The 18,525-nt window shown below is 38.2% G+C and overlaps 1 protein-coding gene across 1 annotated transcript in view; it reads right to left on the bottom strand.

Annotated features, from left to right (window-relative positions):
* Positions 1–4,493: 4,493 nt before the first annotated feature.
* Positions 4,494–18,525, bottom strand: part of LOC311204410 (DNA mismatch repair protein Msh3-like) — a gene marked incomplete at its 5' end in the record, with an annotated part of 43,917 nt that continues 29,885 nt past the window's right edge. The window contains 4 exons of the mRNA XM_084280840.1: positions 4,494–4,765; positions 7,820–7,994; positions 10,149–10,278; positions 10,482–10,668. Of these exons, the coding sequence (XP_084136966.1) occupies positions 4,657–4,765; positions 7,820–7,994; positions 10,149–10,278; positions 10,482–10,668 (601 nt within the window). The 3' untranslated portion in view covers positions 4,494–4,656. The remainder of the gene's footprint in view (positions 4,766–7,819; positions 7,995–10,148; positions 10,279–10,481; positions 10,669–18,525) is intronic.

Raw genomic sequence — 18,525 nt, 5'->3', positions numbered from 1 at the left:
GCACCACCTCCATCTCCCTGTGACTACTTTGGGCAAGATGCTCTTGATCACACCTCTGAAGGAAAGATACTGCTTGTAGTCTGAGTGCTGGCCATCCACAGCAACAGCACAAGAGCTCACTGCAGCACTCAGCCTTGGGCAAGCTCTCTTCACCTTATGTTTTCTACCTATAGCCAAAGCATCAAACCAGTGCCTGCTCACTCCGTTTCCTATTGCTGTTCTTAGAACAGTGAATTATTCCTAGATTTCTGTATTTGTCTTTATCTTGCTCACCCTTTATTTCCCCTGAATAGTATCTTAGGCCTTGCCATCCTTTTCTTTACAGCTCATTTATGACTTAATCCAGTTTAGTCTCGGACAAATAGATTATTTCACAATTAATAGCATGACCTGCAAGGACTCACATCTTACAAAACAAGATGTTTCAGAAATTCTTCTTTTTTTTTAATTAAGAGAACATCCTTTGCTTCCTACTTGTCTTTACGGCTAGGCAAGGAGAAAAATCTATAATGTAATTAAGGAAGTCATCAAGCTTGTGCATCAGTAGCTGAGGAAGAAACTAATATACGGTTCAAGGGAAGGATTTCCACACCAAGTGTGCTTAGCCATGTACAGTGACAAATGAAGCATTGTCAAAGTGAGCAGAGTTCTATAATTTTGGTAAGAGAATTTTTAGTACAGGACTGTACCAAGCTGGGTAAATCCAGAGCTTCTCCTAAGCAGAGCTACAAAACAAGGACCGTCAACAGCACTGGACTGATGTGGTTCTAAGACCCAAATAAGTGGTCTCACAGCTGAATCTTATGCTTACCTACCAGCTGGACTGGTAGGTCACCCAGAACTGAATTGGGATTTAACAAACATTTGATTTGGGTTCAAGTGTCAAGGATTTTGCAGGGAGGTGTGAGGGAGGCTTTGAAAACAGATGGGAAAATGATGCTGTGATGGTAAATTTCCGCTTGCTGTGGCCTTTGCGTTTAGGAACAATTAAAAGGTGATGAGAAGCATCCAGTCCATTCATGGGCTGTAAAACTGGAGAGGGGGAAGAGGCAGAGGGCTCAGACTTACATTTCAGATTGCTGTCCAAGACTGGCAGTGCTGGTGCTAAGATTTTGAAGGAGACTGCAGTGGCCACCTGGGGTGAGAGTGGGGAGGAGGCCCTCCAACAGCCATTCTAGCAGTGTGATCCAGATTCTGGAGCAGCGTCCTACTTCTCTCAGTGCAATGCAATCTACCAAACTCTTATCTCCCTATGAAACATGCACTTATGTCAGACCTGCAAGAAATTCAAATAACTGAGTTAAATTCTCACTGAATTTTACATATAGTAGAAATATTTGGATGCTTTGCTTTCCCACAGATTTGAATAAATAATACTTTCATTGCAGTGAACAGACTTAACTGCAATACCTGACTCAGATGACATTTCAGTGATCTTTAAATTCATTTATACGGGTTGTAAACTTATGTGGTAGGTAAATTAATGTAATTTCTATAAATGCTTCTGGAAAACTTTGTGATACATGGGAAAATCCTCTTGAGAGTTACTTCAGTGAAAGGCACTGTATGCCAGTAAGAAAGGTAATTGCTACTGGTAATGTGTTTTACTTTGGGTATTCTATAATTACGTTCTTACATAACCAAACACAAAAAGGCAGTGACAAGTGTACCCAGCCCTCTCTCGCCTTCTCTTCCATCAAAACCATCTACCAGTTTTTGTTGCTAACCTGTGGCACTGCGGTTTCTAAAGGCAATAACATTCCAGACAAGATGCACAAAGGCATTAAAATTTATATTTCAAGAGCAGGGGAGAGGAAACAGTGGGAAAGCCTAAGGGAGTGATAAATACTTCAGGAAACCAGGTAAAAGCCATCAAGTGCTAAAGTCTTTCAGGGAGACCATACCTTTATGTATAGTACAAATCTGTATTTTTCACATCAGTATTACATCTTACTATCGTCAGTAACATGCTGGCACAGGCAGGAGGAGCCAACACTGTGCAGGTTCCCAAAAATATTCATATTTTGACAAAGATATTTAGACATTCTTTTCTTGAAGGCGACCTCCAGAAGAGCACGAATTCCCACTACAACCAAGCATGTTCTGTGTATGGATCACTCTTCTTTAGTCTTGCAGCTGTCAGCATGAAAGATCCAAACTTGCTGACTCAGCACTGGGACAAAAGGTTTATTTCTCTGGTTTAAAAACTGGGCACATGTTTAGGATTGTACCACCTACCAAAAACCGTACTTCAAACTGTCTTTATGATGAAACTTACTGCGCTGGAATTGAAAAGAAAAGAAGAAAGGAGAAAAAAAGGAAAACACAAAAGAGGCTTCTCATCTTTCCATCTCTTAGAACTCCTGCTATGACAGACACGCAAGTCCCAGCTTACAACAGCAAAAAAACATGGAAAAAAACCCCAAACCTCCTACAAAATTTAATGCCTTTGCAGGTTTTCCAGCAAGCCTTTGTTTCTTTATATCCCTCTAGTGTTCTGTGCTAACAAAGGCCAAGGAATGTCTGTCTGGCTGCCTGTCTAGACTACACCTAATCTCATGCTCTGCAAATGTACCCAAGTGAGGTCTGAACTCGTCACATCCCAGAGTCATCACACTCACGTGGCACTCACCCTGCTAATGAGGGTGGCTGCTCCACGTCATCAGAAGAAGCTCTAGATGAAGTGGCACTGTACTGTGTGATTCATTACAGATGTATCCTAAAATCAGCAGCAAACACATGTAACAATAGTACGCCATCTCTTCATAGTGCATCCTCAAATGGTTGTAACTTTTTACCTATCTGCTAGGAATCAGCAGAGAATAAAACAGTGGCTTTAATAATTAGCCTGCACATCTAGAAATAAACCTTACTGGGATAGCAAGATAAACTCTGTTCTTGAACTGAGCAGGGCTAAATTCAGAAGTTATTTCTAATACGATCGCAGGCATTAAGAGAAAAGCCTGCTGTAATTGCTTTGCTCTTGATAGTATGAAGGGGCCAGTCCATTTCTCCATCCTTAATTGTATTTCTCAGTTCTTTTCAGACTTCATACAGGTGTAGTGGGTATTTTTTTCCTTGTCAGAGGCACAGTTTGAATGCTCCCCTGAGGGTAAAGAGAGTCTCACTAAAGGCACATTTAGCACATATGGGAATTCAGTAATGGCTTATTTATTCTCTTTGAAGACTGTGGTCACAAGTCCTGAGTTCCAATGCACCACAGCTGTGTGCATTAATAATGGAGTATTACACTCGTGCTTCACAACATGTGGCAAAGCTAAAAACACTTGGGCAGCAACACCTTAAAAAACTGCTTCCTTCTTCAGCTCTTCTGATTTACATCAATACACCACACACAGCAGAAGCAGATGCTTGTATTAAATAGATGCTGCTATTTGAAGCAGACAAACTATATATTTTTTTTAATTATGCTTTGTCATCTGAACTATCAGGAAAAAATATTTGGTGCAGGTTAGCAATTGTTTTTCACAGGTAAAAAAAATTACAAGCTTTTCTGCATGAAGTTCTCTATATTGGAAAGGCTAATTCAATCCCATGTGATATCACTACTTCATCTTCATCTGACATGCATTATTCAGAAAAAAAAATATAAACTGAAAAAAATTAGAAAGGTTCAGCTGTCTCCAAGATTACAAAACCTCATTTCATCAAGACTATAAAAAAGACTAAAATAAAGACTATATTTTATTTAATTTCTTTCCACTTTTTTTTTTTTGTTAAAACACAACAAAGTATTTACCAAGTTTTAAGTGTCTGGACATCACTGTCCACTTTCATAGCAAGTGGTTATGTTTATAAAGGAAAATCAATTGGATATCACACTCAAAATTTAAAAAACATCATTTCTGTTTTTAAACATGTTTCCCAGCTTTACTCTGCATTTGACAGAGCACAGGGGATGTCAGTTGCATAGTCTGAATTGCCTTTTTCATCTCATCTTATGGTACTCCAACATTATTTAGGGTATGTCAGTCTTCAGACCATGCCAATATCAGAAGCTGAAGCTGAAAAAGAAGCAGGTATGCATAAGAATGAAGAGGAAAACCAGTCAATGTGTGTTTTGTGCTGCTGCTTTGAGAACTACTAGTTGCACCATCTCTCCTATCCAGCCACACACTGTTCGTAATTCATGGTGCATGTTAGAGGGTGATCTACAAAACCAGTGATTTTTAAATGCATTAATACTAGAACAAACAAACCAGAAAAGTCTCTTTATGGCAGTCATTTACCAGTTGCACAGCAGTATAGCATAGTCAAGACTCAGCTACATTTTTGCAACACAGAGGGATTTTTATAGAAATTGAAATGTGATAAATTTAAAAGACATTTTATTTAAAAATATTTGCCAAATTATTTATCAACGTAATTTTTCTCTTGTTTTCTAAACATATTAGAAACCAAATCCAATGCCACTAGACATTTTGCATTAAAGGAAAAGGGTGAAAACACTTCAGGGAGGAAATGTGGAGTGAGAAAGATACAATCAGGAAGTGGGTGTGGAGCATCATATCACAATGCATCATCTCTTATCTCTCAAAAGGCAGAAAAGTCAGCTTAATGCACCTATAATCTGTTTGTCTTCAGATCTGTATTTTGCATCCCCAATATTTTCAATCTTTAAGCATGATTTGAAGACTAAAAACTGTCCTTTCTTTCATCTTCAGGTTCACACATACTTTTCCATTTCTGTAGTTCCTGAGAATCATTTATCTGCCATACTTCAGCAAAGCACTTTAGCCTTTTTCTGGAAAAAAGGGGGGTGGGGGGCAAACAAATGTCAGTCAGAATGTGGAAGTATTTTTAAATTAAACACATCAAACCTTGAAAGCCCTATAGTCTTATGCAAAATTTTATACACAGTCAAAACCAGCAGTTTGCACAGTTTAAAATGTTATGTGATCTTTAAACAATTAGTTAACATTTCCAAACATATTTATTCCAGCTCTGTCAGTCAACAATTTAATTTTATAGCTAACTTCAGAGCACTAGAAACACTGATGAGATGAAATAGAACACTGAGCAAGAGCAAAGGCAACAAACAGCATTGTAGTTTGCACTGTTTAATTTTCAGCATTCAATTCCAACAAATGTGCATTAGTAGAACCATAAAGAGATATTTTCAATATAAATGAGTAGACACATCCTTCTGTGTTCTTTTTTTAATACTTTTTGATTTAAAAAGAGCTGACACAAATAACAACAGGATGTTTAAAATAGGTTAATACATTCCTGATGACAAAGATGTCAAGACTGGATGGAATTACACAGTGGATTTTCTTAAATAAAATGAATGTGTTTTAAAAACTAAGACAAGACAGCTAGCCTGTGGGTATTGTTACACCACAAGTATACTGCTACGAAGAGGTCTGAGTTTTATTCCCAAGTTCATGATAATTTTTATTTCCTACCACTGATATGTCATACCAAATTCTGAATTTGTTAATGCCTCTTTTGAGGAGAAGGTATAGGAAAATACTCTGGCATTTAGATGACATCATGGTAATAAGGGAAAATAAACAGGAATATACAAAAGCAAGTATTTCTATAATGACCTACACGGGAGAACTGGAAAAATTAATACAATCATTTATACTCTTTGAAGTCATTGGACATAATAGTTGTTTGTTGGGATTTTTTTTTACTTTGTCATTGACTTGAGCTCCAGGTTTATACAGCTGCATGAAGTTCCCTACAAAGTGTGTGCAAAAGGTCTCCAGGGAAGGAATAACCTGCTACAGGTCAAATCTGATGAATTACCAACTGATGTGCCTTGGATGTCCCTTGTCCCTCACCCCCTGTGTAGCTCACTGTCCTTAAAGGGAGAAGAGAAAGCGTCAAACATCACATGGTGTAAGCTAGTCTCAGAGGCAGCAGGTTACCCACATCTGATGGACTGACCCCAGCCCCCATCCTCTTGTGTTGCTGGGGGAAGAGGGAGAGAAATGGGGGGTGGAGTTGAGCCTGGGAAGATGGGAGGGGTGGGGTTTTAAGATTTGGTTTGATTTCTCATTACCCTGCCCTGTTTCAGTTGGGTAATAAATAGGTGCATTTTATTCCATGTTGAGTCTGTTGTGCCCTTGGTGCTGATTGTGGAATGGTCTCTCCCTGTCCTCATCTCACTTCTGAGACTCTCATTATATCTCCTCTCCCCTGCCTAGCTGAGAAGGGGAGTGACAGAGCGACTTTGGTGGGTGTCTGGCCTCCAGCCAGGGCCAAACCACCACAAGTACAGAAGCAAATTCTATACCAAAATCTAAAATAGAGACAATCGCTTACCTACCTATTCAAAAGCTGAACAACTGGGCACAATTAAGTCCCTTAATTAAAACTGGCTGGTCAGCCCTCATGCTACCCCTCCATGGGCACTGTAAATCAATCTTCTAATGACATCACTGGATAGTAGTTTTACTGCCCACAGGTTGGAGACACACTAGAACTCTGTGCCCTGTCCAAGTAATATGCTAGCATGATTTTCACAGAACAAAGTAATACAAGCTAAATGTACATATAGTATTATTTTGCATCTTAATTTTATTACACAGTAACACTACCCTTCCAGCTCATACTCTCACCTTTCTGGAAAACATTTTTTTTCCTTGATTTTAGAACCCCACATAACAACAGAGTCAAGTCACTGCTAGTAATTTGTTGTTTTACTTTTGTCAATTATGGGCTATTATTTCCAATTAACAGAAGCCACCACATTATTTTTCCCACAAACTGTCATGTATCATCAAAAGAATTATTTTGCTTTTTGAAAAAGGGATAAAAACTGGTGTTAAGCACTAAGCACTGTTCAGTTTCAAAAGAACTGCTTGCACCTACAAATAATTAGTACTCAAAATTTTCTCATACAAAATTATTCTGTCAGGATTAGTTACAACCACCAGGCAACAAGGATGTTAATTTATTATATTCCTGAAGGTTTACTGATAGGACTGCCACTGAAAACAACAATAACAAAAAATTCAGTGGAAATTAAAATGAATGCTCGCACATACTTATATCTAAACTATATATATAATGTTACAGGTTTTATAGAGGTGATACTATTTGACACACATAAGAATTTTCATAACTAGTCTCTATATAAAGTGCATAAGCTCCTAAATGAAAAGTGGTTAGCAGAAAGATATTAAAACGCCCAAACTTTCAGTAAATTTTTGTGTGTTGTGTCGGGGAGTGGGAGGAGGAGGTAAACAAAATAAATTATAAATTATTAATACTTTAATTAAATCATAAATACTTAATTTTTTAAGTTAAACTGAAGAATATTCATCTATATTGTATTATGCAAATACAAGTTCCACGGAGAATAATATCCTTTCCAAATTAAATATATTAATATTTTCACTATCGCTGGTAGAACAGAAGAGATACTAGATGTGAGTTATATTCTAAATATTAAATATATGTTTAAATATTTTCTCTGAAAACAGAGAAAATACATACATGAAAGCATACATTACGTATTTAGCATAAGAAAAAGACCCCCCACAGTTTATTCCTAATGTTAGCTCAACATGCATTTAGTTTTTTCCAATCCTGTTTCAGAGAGCAGCAATTAACCTCTGACATAGTATCTACCTTTTAAATCTAAAGCTTTGATTGAAAGAGATAGCACGATTTCCCTAAGATTTTTTTTTTTTGAGGTTTGTTTCACTGTCTTCCCTGAAAAGTAGAGGAGGGTAGCTGAAGTAGTTCTTACTGTACATTTTTTAATGCATACTGTGTGAAATGTTCTTAAATTCATAGCTGAATATTCATTGAGGAGAGGGGAAATCACAATTGTTCTGACCTTTTCATATTCACTATCCTCTCCAACTCCTTTGATTTGTGAGCTGCCTTCTTCAAGATTTCTTCAGGAAGATCTGCCAGTTTGGCAACATTTAGCCCATAACTCCTTGCAGAGACTCCTTTAGTGATTTGATAAAGGAAAGTGATAAATTCAGGATTCTCTTCGTGTTCAAATCCTAAAAAATAAAACCAAAATGAGAAACTATTATGTTAATAAAACACAGCAGACCAAAGACTGAAATGACAAAGACTGTGGTCTCATTGCCATTCATGCTTCAGGTATGATTTATTCTGTTTTACCTACCCATTGTGAGAATGAAAAAACTCTTAAATAGATGTTTACCTGGTGTCTTTTTTAGCAGACTTATCTCTGTGTGTCAAAAACTGTACGTCAAACTGATTAATTATGTTGCAACTGGGACACTCCATCTCATGACTGCTAAGCAATGACAGTGTCGGTAACCTATCAGTCAAGAAGTCCATAACCACACCACATTAAAAAGCTTCCTGCCTACCAGGAGGCTGAAAGCCATAAAAAATGCTTAGAAAAAAATACAAGTTGGGATGGTGGATCCTCTGCTAGGGGGTTTTCTACAGGATGAAAAGGTACAAATGTAAAAGACATCATTATAGGTCCTATGACTCCTTCCTTTTCCTCTTAAGACATCCTTGTTGCAACTCTGCACAAGCCAGGCCTTGTGTAAAGACCAGAAACTCTACAACATCATTCACTACCATTCACTTTTCTGTTTTAAGATTGCAAGATTTTGGAACAATGGACATTTCCATAACTGATAATGACTCAAGGTGAATTGAGTTATCTAAGTCAAAGATTGGGAAAAAACATGCCATAAAACTCACCTTAAATGAAACAATTAAAATGTTAAGACAACAGAAGCTAAAGTTATAGAGTAAGAAACACAGATGCATTTTTGCTCACAGGCTATTGTGTCTCTCTGTAGCAAAACTGTAAAGACTACATATAACCTGAAGGTTCAGGTAAAATAACATTTAAGGTAGAAATGCTGAAGCAGGACATAAACATGAAATAAGACAAAGTGAAACATAAATGATAGGGCTTTGTGGACACAGCTGTTAAGGACTAGTAAGTACTGAATGTTGGTAACATCTCAGTTGTATCATGGGATCAAAGATCAACACTCCAGTTAATGAACTTTGTGAGCAAAGGACATGCTGATGCTCATATCAATTCTTAAATATTCCTAAGAAGAATTCAGGCAAAGCAGGAAAACCAGAATACAAGCAGAATTGTCAAGCACCTGATTAAACCTGATACATCAAGAAAAAGAAAAAAAAGCAAAGGTATGGAGGGAATTCCTACATCACAAATCTGTTCTAAGTTTGGATGCCATGTGAGTAAGACACATGTAGTGGATAAACCCTGTGTGAATTTTCGAAAGGTATTTGACAAGAGCCCTGCATCAAGTGCTCCTCTGAAAACTAAGCAGCCATAATCTAAAAGGAATGCCTTTGCATTTGTATATAATCGGTTAAAAGATAGGAAACTTACAGTAACAGTCAGTTCTCACCATGAAGGGTGATCATCACTGCAGTTAGAGAGGCTCAAGGTACTTGTCAAACAAGGAAAAGGGCTAAGCAGAGAGCTGACAAACTTTACTGAAAATACTAATTCAGAGCAACAGTGACAAGCATAAATGCTGCAACTCTTCTGCCTGGCAAGAGCAGAACTGGATGCAATTATGATCAGCAATCTACAAAATTAGGCATGGCACAGACAGGAAGAACAAAGATTATTCCTCTGCCTCTTCCAATTCAAAGAACTGGGACCACCAGGTGAAGCTACATGTTGTTTCAAAAGAGTTTCAAAACAAACAAGAGGAAGTTGTTCTTCACACAATGCAGTGAAAACTGCTTACACAATAGGATGAAGATGCCAAAAGTACACATGCACACACAGAGAAACTAGACAACCTTGTTGAAAATAATAAAAATCAGAAAACCATCTAGCTCTTGAAGCCCCCAAAAGAGCAAATGTTTGCAGACAGTGAGATCTTCTAGAGAAAGAGTTAACACACATTTGATCCCTAATCCCTCCTCCCTAATCCTTTGTATTCATCTACTGTGAGTTACCAAGCTGTGTGACTCTTTTATCTGACCCAGGTTACTGATTCTTGTATTAAATGTGAAAGAGAAATGGTTGTACAGTTTTCAAGCCCTCCAAAATTTCTGTATAGGCTGATATTCTAGTGAATTTGAACATGTAACTTTCATGTTGAGGTTTAAATTACACTTCTACAGTTTCTGCCTACACCTGTTGTGTGAAAACCTCAGATGGATTTATACTGTACCTTTTTGTTCAGCACTTTCCTCCTCATTCACCAAGAAAGCCATGTGGTAATTACCAGCTTTGTCTGGATACATCTTCTCTAGCTCACAAACCGAAGGATAGTGAGTGACAAACAGTGTCAGTGACTCCACCTACAACAATGAGGTAAGGCATGTAAGAAGGTTTGGCTTAAAACAGTTATAAAACACAACACTGGTATCCTCTATCCATGCCCCTTTGCTCTGAGTCTAGACATGCTACATTTCTACAAGGAAACAGGCATCATGTCCAGTTCAGCCTAACATGGTACAGGCTGAAAAAGCATTCACAACCACATGTCAGATCAAACACTTACAACTCTAATGAAATGTTCCAGTGTAGCATAAGCAATAGCAATTCCATCATGTGTGCTAGTTCCTCTTCCCAATTCATCCAAAATTACTAGTGATCTTGAAGTTGCTTTTCTTATTATCTCAGCAGTATCTGTCAGTTCTTCCATAAAAGTACTTCGACCTTTGTAAATGTTGTCTGCTGCACCCATTCTGCATTGAGATTCAAAACAGATCAATTTATTAACTTCAAATAAATGCCAGATAATGTTGGGGAAAAAAAAAAAAAACCTTCTTATAATGAAACCATTTTATTATAAATGTCATGTTGCTGATCCAAGCAGAGCAGTAAAACTAAGGCAGAACATTCACCTTCCAGAACAAGCTACTGCTTAGGAAAAAAAACTGCAAGAGTACATGCTGCAGATGTGAGGTTACTCTAAAAGAGTGAAAGATCTATCCATGTACCATTAATAAAATATTCATGTACCATTAATAAAGGCTTGCCTGCATTCTCCAAGACTATACTGACCCTATGGGCCTCTGGGGAATGTCAGACTGTAGGAACAGCAGAGAATTTTTCTGGGCCATCAGTAATCTAAGTCCCAAGGTAAATCTGTAGACAGGAATCTCAGCATAACATGTCAACTATAGGAATTAGAGGAAAAAGATGAGGTAGACAAGGGGGTATTTCTTATCATGCAATTCTTCTACCTTCACAAACAGTAGCAGGCAGCCTGTTCTCCTAAAAAGGACCCTGGGAATTCATACCATTCAGCTCACTAGAACGGTAACAGCAAATGTAGCAGTGAAAACAAATTTTACTTCTTTGGTTTAGTGTGACCATGTAATTTGCATGTTTTATAAATGCCTACAAGACCTGAAAGTGTCAGATATTAGAATCTCCATGTAGTGATAAAGTGGACACTCAAGGTGACCGGGTATTTAAGCATCCAAACAGATACAGAAGCTAGTTTCTTCAGGCTGTAACAATATAACAATGATTTCCCCTACTTACACAGGTACACAATCTCACTATCATGTTTAAACATGTTTAAGAGAAACATTTCTCTCCTCATCCTTTTCCACAAATGTCCCTGAACTTAATGGTCTCCAAGCAGGTGAGCTTCTCTTACGCTCTGTACACATCCACATGCAAACTCAGACACACAAATTCCTTCACGTTTCATACAGGTCTTTTAGCACCATTTCAAGTCAGATTCTATCTCAAATCATGAAACAGTTTTCACCTCAGAAACCGACTGGTAATCCACCCTGTTCTCTTCTGCAGCTTTCCTAACCTATTCAATTAATACGCTTTCTAACTGGCAGAAAGAATTTCCTTTTCCCACATATGCTTTTCAATTACATTAACCACATTACAATACCACTTCTGAGATAGGTTATCATGAGCAACCCACGGAGTGCAGCTGCAAGAACGGATTTGTTCGCTCTCATCAGCCAACAGTATAGTTACATACAAACCTCATTGATTTAAGGAAAGCTGACTCTTGGGCTTAACATATCACATTTTCAAATATAACAGCTGGCCACAACAGTATTTAAAGCCAATCAAAACCTTTAAAGAGAATCCCAAGACAGCCTTTTTTTCTCAATCTTTTGCTGCATCTCTCTAATGTAATCGCTTCTGTTGCCTACAGAAGCACTAACAAGATACTCATAATTTTATGGGGATCTCTGATTGCCAAGAGTAACTGGCTACAAATAGGCTGGACACATTAAAATTATGATTTCTGTAGGTCCTCTGGTTCCTGCCCTGGAAATTTTGTATGGTGTCATGTGTAACTCCATGACATGTGAATCTTGTGACGAACTGATCTTGGTTGGAGATGGGCAGGGCATTACCATACAACAAGCAAACAGCACTTCGCTGAGTATGCACTTAAGATTGCACGAGTAGTAGGTATACTCCAACATTACTATGCTTATCACTATTAACTACAAATAAATTTACCAGAACAGCAAATACTTTTCATGTCCAAACAGTCTCTGGCTCCATAATGGGCAACTTCAACTTCATTTACAACCCTAGCATTATTACAATGTAATTTTTATTTGGCTTTTCATTACAGAGAGAACATCTAACAGGCTGTCTTTTCTGAACTTAGCATGATTACACTCAGAGTTCTCATTTCTATTTTTCTTTTGGATTGCATCAGATCCATAGAGCCCTCAAAATCATTTAGCCATTTTGCATCTTATCTGCATTCAGGAAAATAATTTTCAGAACTTCCTCACTAAATGCTCAAGATACAAACAGAAATTAGTATTATCGTTCTCTTGTTCTTAACAACAGCTGCAAAAGAAGATTTCTTTTCAGCATCTTGAAACATTCAAATCCAACTCAGGCTCATCTACAGATTTAAAAAAAAAAACAAAACAGTATGTTTCTCAATGATATAAAACCTCTGAAATATCTTCCTTTGAAAATGGATAAAATTGTTCTTTCTGCCTGTGCCCTTGACACTAGAAGGAAGAATCACACTTGTTTTTCAAATATATCTCGTCAATAATTTTATCCAAAAAAAGTAAGAATAAATATTTTAATGTGGACGTCTGCATTTATCAAACTAACAGTTAATATGCAGCAAGGCATTGCTCCAACTGTGTGTTATTCCTGATCTAATGAAGTTTTTGATACAAAACACCTATTGCTTAAACATTTCTTCAGGTTTAAAACAGCCACTATAAATCCCACTACAGTGGGATTCAGTCGCTTTCAATTTACATTTAAATGTAGCTTGCCTCTTAAATGTTTTTATACGTCAAAACATTAAACTTTCTCCTGATGCTCAATAGAATGAAGATGATTTACCACTGTTAGCAGCTAATTTACAGTTAATACCTGGGTGCTATCCCAATGAACTTTTAGGGTAAAAATGCAAAGAGAAATGTTATAGATACTGAGCCTTAAAGCTGTCACCCCTTAAATCATCTTGTTTGTCTGCCTTTTTTCATTTGTTTTACATAGGGTCCTAAATGAAGTCTCCAAGCCTCACTTTTGCTGGCACCCTGCCTCCAATGGGGTCAGATATTTTTCTGACTTTTATATGTACACAAAAATAACTATTTGATTACATTTTAATACTGCATTCACCCTAACAATATGTCTGGTGACAATACAGTGGGATATGAGAAGAGGTATGAGTCATCCCTGAGTGATGCAGTCATGTTATGCACTGCATAATATTTATTTTCTTCCTTCTCTTAACTGAACACCCCCCCTCCACCCAAAAGAAAAACCAACAAACCAACAAAACACAAACATGTACAGGAAAATGAAGTTTACAAGAGAGTAAGGCAATCACAACAGCAAACCATCAGAGCAGGAACAATACCACCCAGCCCCACCACCTCTGCTCTATTTGTCAGCACACCAGCTGCTGGAAGCAGTGACAGTTAATACGAAAACTTCAATTTCTGCTATGGAATTTCTACTGTCTACGTTCAGAAAAATTACTGCATTCTGCCCATGACAAGTGTGCAGATATCCAATGTGGAGAGTGCCTCTTTAGTGCTGGCAAGAGATTCATCACTCCTCAGCAAATGCAATTTGGCTAGAAACCACTTTTTATAATGTCTCTTTGACAGCCAACCAAATTTCATAAAATTAAAAGCTCTTCTTCTTACAATGTTCAACACATCTATTATGTAACAGGAAAAAAAAAAGGGAGGAAGCATTATCTCTTTTCATTGCTAGGTTTCAAGTGGTAAAGATTCTTGTCTATAAACTCAGAGAAAACAACAGGGAAGCAATGTTTCCAAAAATTAATTTTGGTGGGATAAGTTAGATGATATGCAGCAGCACCAGCCAGCTTTATACAAACCAGCTAGTACAACATGCTTAACCTGCATGTGACCCCTTAGAGAGAAAGACACAGATTTCCACATCCTACACTTGCAGCATTCAAAGGGTGCTTTTTCTAATCTGCTCTCCTGAGTCAGTGCCTGCACATAGTACTGACCTTCTCCAATGCCAGTGTTCATCATTCTAGGAAGTTATCCTTGATATTTTGTTCAAGGAGGCTCTGGAGATGTAAGGAATCTTTTTAATGATACAAGCTATGATGTCACTAGAATGAAATAGTAACTTTGTACCTTTTTTCCTTGCAGCTGAAGAATTTTTATGCAGTTAGTATCCATTTAGACCTGCACTCAACAGGCAGGAACTAATATCCCTGAACTGCGTGGCCCTGAAAGTCACCTCCAAGTCTGGTGCTCTCAAGCTTTTGATCAGCTAGAAACATCTGAGGGCTTTGAGAGTCACCCCTAAAGAGCTGTTTAGAAGGAGAAAATGTAAATTGAGGCCATGGAGGCCTTCCTGTAGCTCCTTCTCACAGCATCCTGCTCTTAAAAAACCAAAGTGTCCTGGAGACAGGGAAGACTTGCAGGCTTGATGACTACCAGTGGCACAAACCAACAGAATAACACAAAACCTTATTTTGGAGCAGAGCAGAGAAGGCTCCCAGAGAACTGCAGCTGCCCTGTGCAGCAGTCCAGGGGTGAACGTGATGACTTGTAGCTTCAAACCGAGACTGCCCCAGGGTGAGAGAAGGAGGGGGCTGGGGGGGGGATGTGAGGGGGTGGGGTGGGAGGAATTCCCTAGCAGAAAAATTAATCTGAAATCCAGACACTTCCAGTTAAGTTTTTTTTCCATGCTGCCTTTCAGAAGAAGTTATCTAACATGCTATTGGTGGGGTTGATTATAAAATTAAGAGCACTGCATGGACCTCAGGTATCATATTATTCGTTTCTGTTGGGACAAATCCCTCACAGTGCTTGTGAAAACGACCACACAGCCCAAGAGCTCCCAATGGTAACAAAAAGCAACTACATAGCACTGAATAAATCCCAGAAAACAAGACTGCAAACCCGTTCCTAAAGCCTTATTTACATACCATTGACAAAATCCTGATACTATTTATTAACTATAAAATACTTAAAGCTGAAAAATAAACTTAAATGAGATGTAGAAATATGCATTTGACTTCAAAAGTTTATCTAAAATACTTACTGGAGAAAAGAAACCTAGTGCCTATTGCAGAAGAATAAACCTGATTGGTATAGAATCTCTACACAGTGCCTCTGTCATTTTCAGGTGAAAGTATTCTGGTTTCCAGCTATGGTTTACCTTCCCTGGGATCAGAACTGAAGCCAGGCTTCATCTCAGGATGCACTCAAAGTTAAATTATTTATTCAACCAGAACAATTAACATTAAAATTACTCTTTTCTCTGAGAATATCTTAAATGTAAAGTGTAGAATAGCACTCTCTCAACACCAAGAGAGAAACTCCTGTGATTAAAGAACATTGAGAAAAACAAATAAAATAAATCCTTAAGACGAATTTACAAAAAAACCCCTTCAAAATATAATTTCAAAGTTGACTGTATTTGAACAGGAATTATTAAAATAAGTAGCTTGCAGAAGAAAGGACAACCTTGTGTAGCTCCAGGCCTGGAGGTTGGTGGCCCTGCCTGTGGCAGGGGGGTTGGAGCTCTATGATCCTTGGGGTCCCTTCCAACCCAGACCAGTCTATGATTCTAGGATTAGATGGGGTCTTGCCTTAGAGGTTATCCTATTCCTTCTCTAGTTCTCTACAACATTAACACCCTACAGTTACTACTTTTCATTTTTTTTTGAAGATCTCATGAACACTGCTTGTATCCTTTCATCTTTTGCAGAAGACACTCTAACCAGCTGAAGTGTCTGCAGAAAACAAATGCCTGTGAAAGTGGGAGCACTATCTGAAGATGATGTTCATGAGAACAGAAACACTTGTTACTGGTCCTGACATGAACAGAGGAACACAACGGTAAGATAAATCCTCTGCCACTGAACCAGGTTATTGACTTTCTGCTAGGCACCTAGCAAACAACACTTACTGAGACTTCACTGGTTAGAAATTAAAAGTAAGTTTGCAAACAGGTCTGCCAAGAAAATGAAAACAGGCATCCGAATCAGAGGATTGGCAGGCTGACTACTCTGTGTCCTCTCCTACTGTGGTACCAAGAATCCCAAACACCTTTAACCAGAACAATTGTTCAGTTTTGCCCACAAAAGAAATTTGAAACCCTGAGTATTTTAGAAAGACTCCAACTGCTAACCAGAACTTAACAGTGTTTAGTATAAAAGTAGCCCAACTTGGATATCCTAACTTCTGGCTACTTGCCACATACAATGAAAATTTATCAAGTAATTCTTTAGAAGACAGCATCTGCAAATTTCTAACTGTTCACTGGCAAGAAACTAATGCTTCACACTCCCCCACAGGGTACTGGTAAATCATTCACTTCATTTCCATGAACCTCTTACTGATTCAAACTAAAACCTGACAATTAAGAACAGTAATTTACAGAGCTGTGATTACAGAATTTAAAATTATAAAAAAACCTCCTTATCCTAATCATTGTTATCAGGAGTTTTTATTTTTGTATTATTCATGGACAACTTCTAAGAAGCAAATGTGTGCAAAGTTGCGTGGATGGCAATGTAGGAAATCAGAAGATGTTACCTTATTTAGAACAGTTGTTGAAAAGCCTGACAGAACACATTATACATTTAATGTGAAATACATTTTTATTTTGTAAGTTATTGTAGACACATGGTATTCTCAGTCTCTGACAAATTAGTGAAAGCCTAAGATCACTAGGGATACACACTTTGTACTATCCTGGAAAGAAAAGTAAGTCCAAAGTCATTTTAATACTCAGTTTCATAGCATTTTGTAACCTTTTCCTCTGTCCCCCATATCACTAGCTAATTGAAACAGTCAACACAAGTAATCACTTAAATCCTCATTACCTTATAGACCTGGCCAACAGAGGCATGCTGCACAGGCAAGCACCCCAGAATGTTAAAAGAGATGTATCTAACAGGACTGGCTTTCAAGATGTGAACTGCATTGCTTTACTTGCTGAAAACCGGAGGACAGAAAAACATCCCTGGATGGCATTTAATAATTTGAAAGCTGAATTCACCTCAACAGACTGAATGGGACTCAGGTGGGACTGAGTTCAAAAGACACAATGCTGCTCTAGTCAGTACAGTCACTGAATGAGAAGAAGTTACTAATATCCTCTCATTTCTAATGCTTTACAAGGCAATAGAAATTCAGTTGTTCTTAGAATCACAGCATCAGACTGGTTTGGGTTGGAAGGGACCTCAAAACACATTTATTTCTAATCCCCTGCTATGTGTAAGGACACCCTCCAGTAACCCAGGGTGCCCAAAGCCCCATCCAGCCTGGCCTTGAACCCTGCCAGGGATCCAGGGGCAGCCACAGCTTCTCTGGGCAGCCTGCGCCAGGCTCAGGCTCACAGGGAAGGATTTCTTACTTCTATCTAATCTAAATCTACTCTGTTTTAGTTTAAAACCATTACCCTTTGTGCTATCACTACTTGCCCTTGTAAGCTTCCTTCCAAAAGCTTACGTTACATTAATTAGTGAAGAACACCCAAGAAAGTTATTCTCCAAAATTCAGCAATGATACCCTCAATAATAAGAGAACTCCTTAAAAATACCTGTCACCTAAGGAACATAAATTACACACAGTTAATCTGGCAGATTTCTGCTTAATTCTAAATCTTTCCATTGTATTTTTAAAACTGGACTTGCTTGAGTGAGTTCACTTTGTCCATCCCACATTACACACAACCTTACAGGAGCTGGCTCTCAAGGCACAAGAGTCAAGCCCTCAGAGGAACAGGGAGTCTGGTAGCAGGAGGAGGATGCAATAGCTTAAATTCCACGCTCAAACATGCCAAACACATCAATGGACTGCTTTCCACAGGTCCATCAGCTTTTACATTTACTCAAACACAGAACTAAGCATTTCTTTTTCTTGCCCTGAGTGAGAAAGGTATGACTTGTTCCTGTACAGAGGCACCAAACTGAGGTTTCCCTACTGCAGTGTCTCCTGAGGGACAGATCTGCCAGCACAGACAGAGAGCACAGCAGAAGGCCAGTGCAAGGTGGAGAAGTTTATGAAAGCTGCATTAAGCAACTGAAGCTCCAAACAAGTTTACCCCAATTTTCCTACAGGAAACCA

Source organism: Gallinula chloropus (assembly GCF_964237585.1).
Source record: "Gallinula chloropus genome assembly, contig: HAP1_SCAFFOLD_322, whole genome shotgun sequence".
NCBI classification, from domain to species: Eukaryota; Metazoa; Chordata; class Aves; order Gruiformes; family Rallidae; genus Gallinula; species Gallinula chloropus.
Note: the sequence above shows the minus strand (reverse complement) of the source record. Positions and strands in the feature narration are given on the sequence as shown.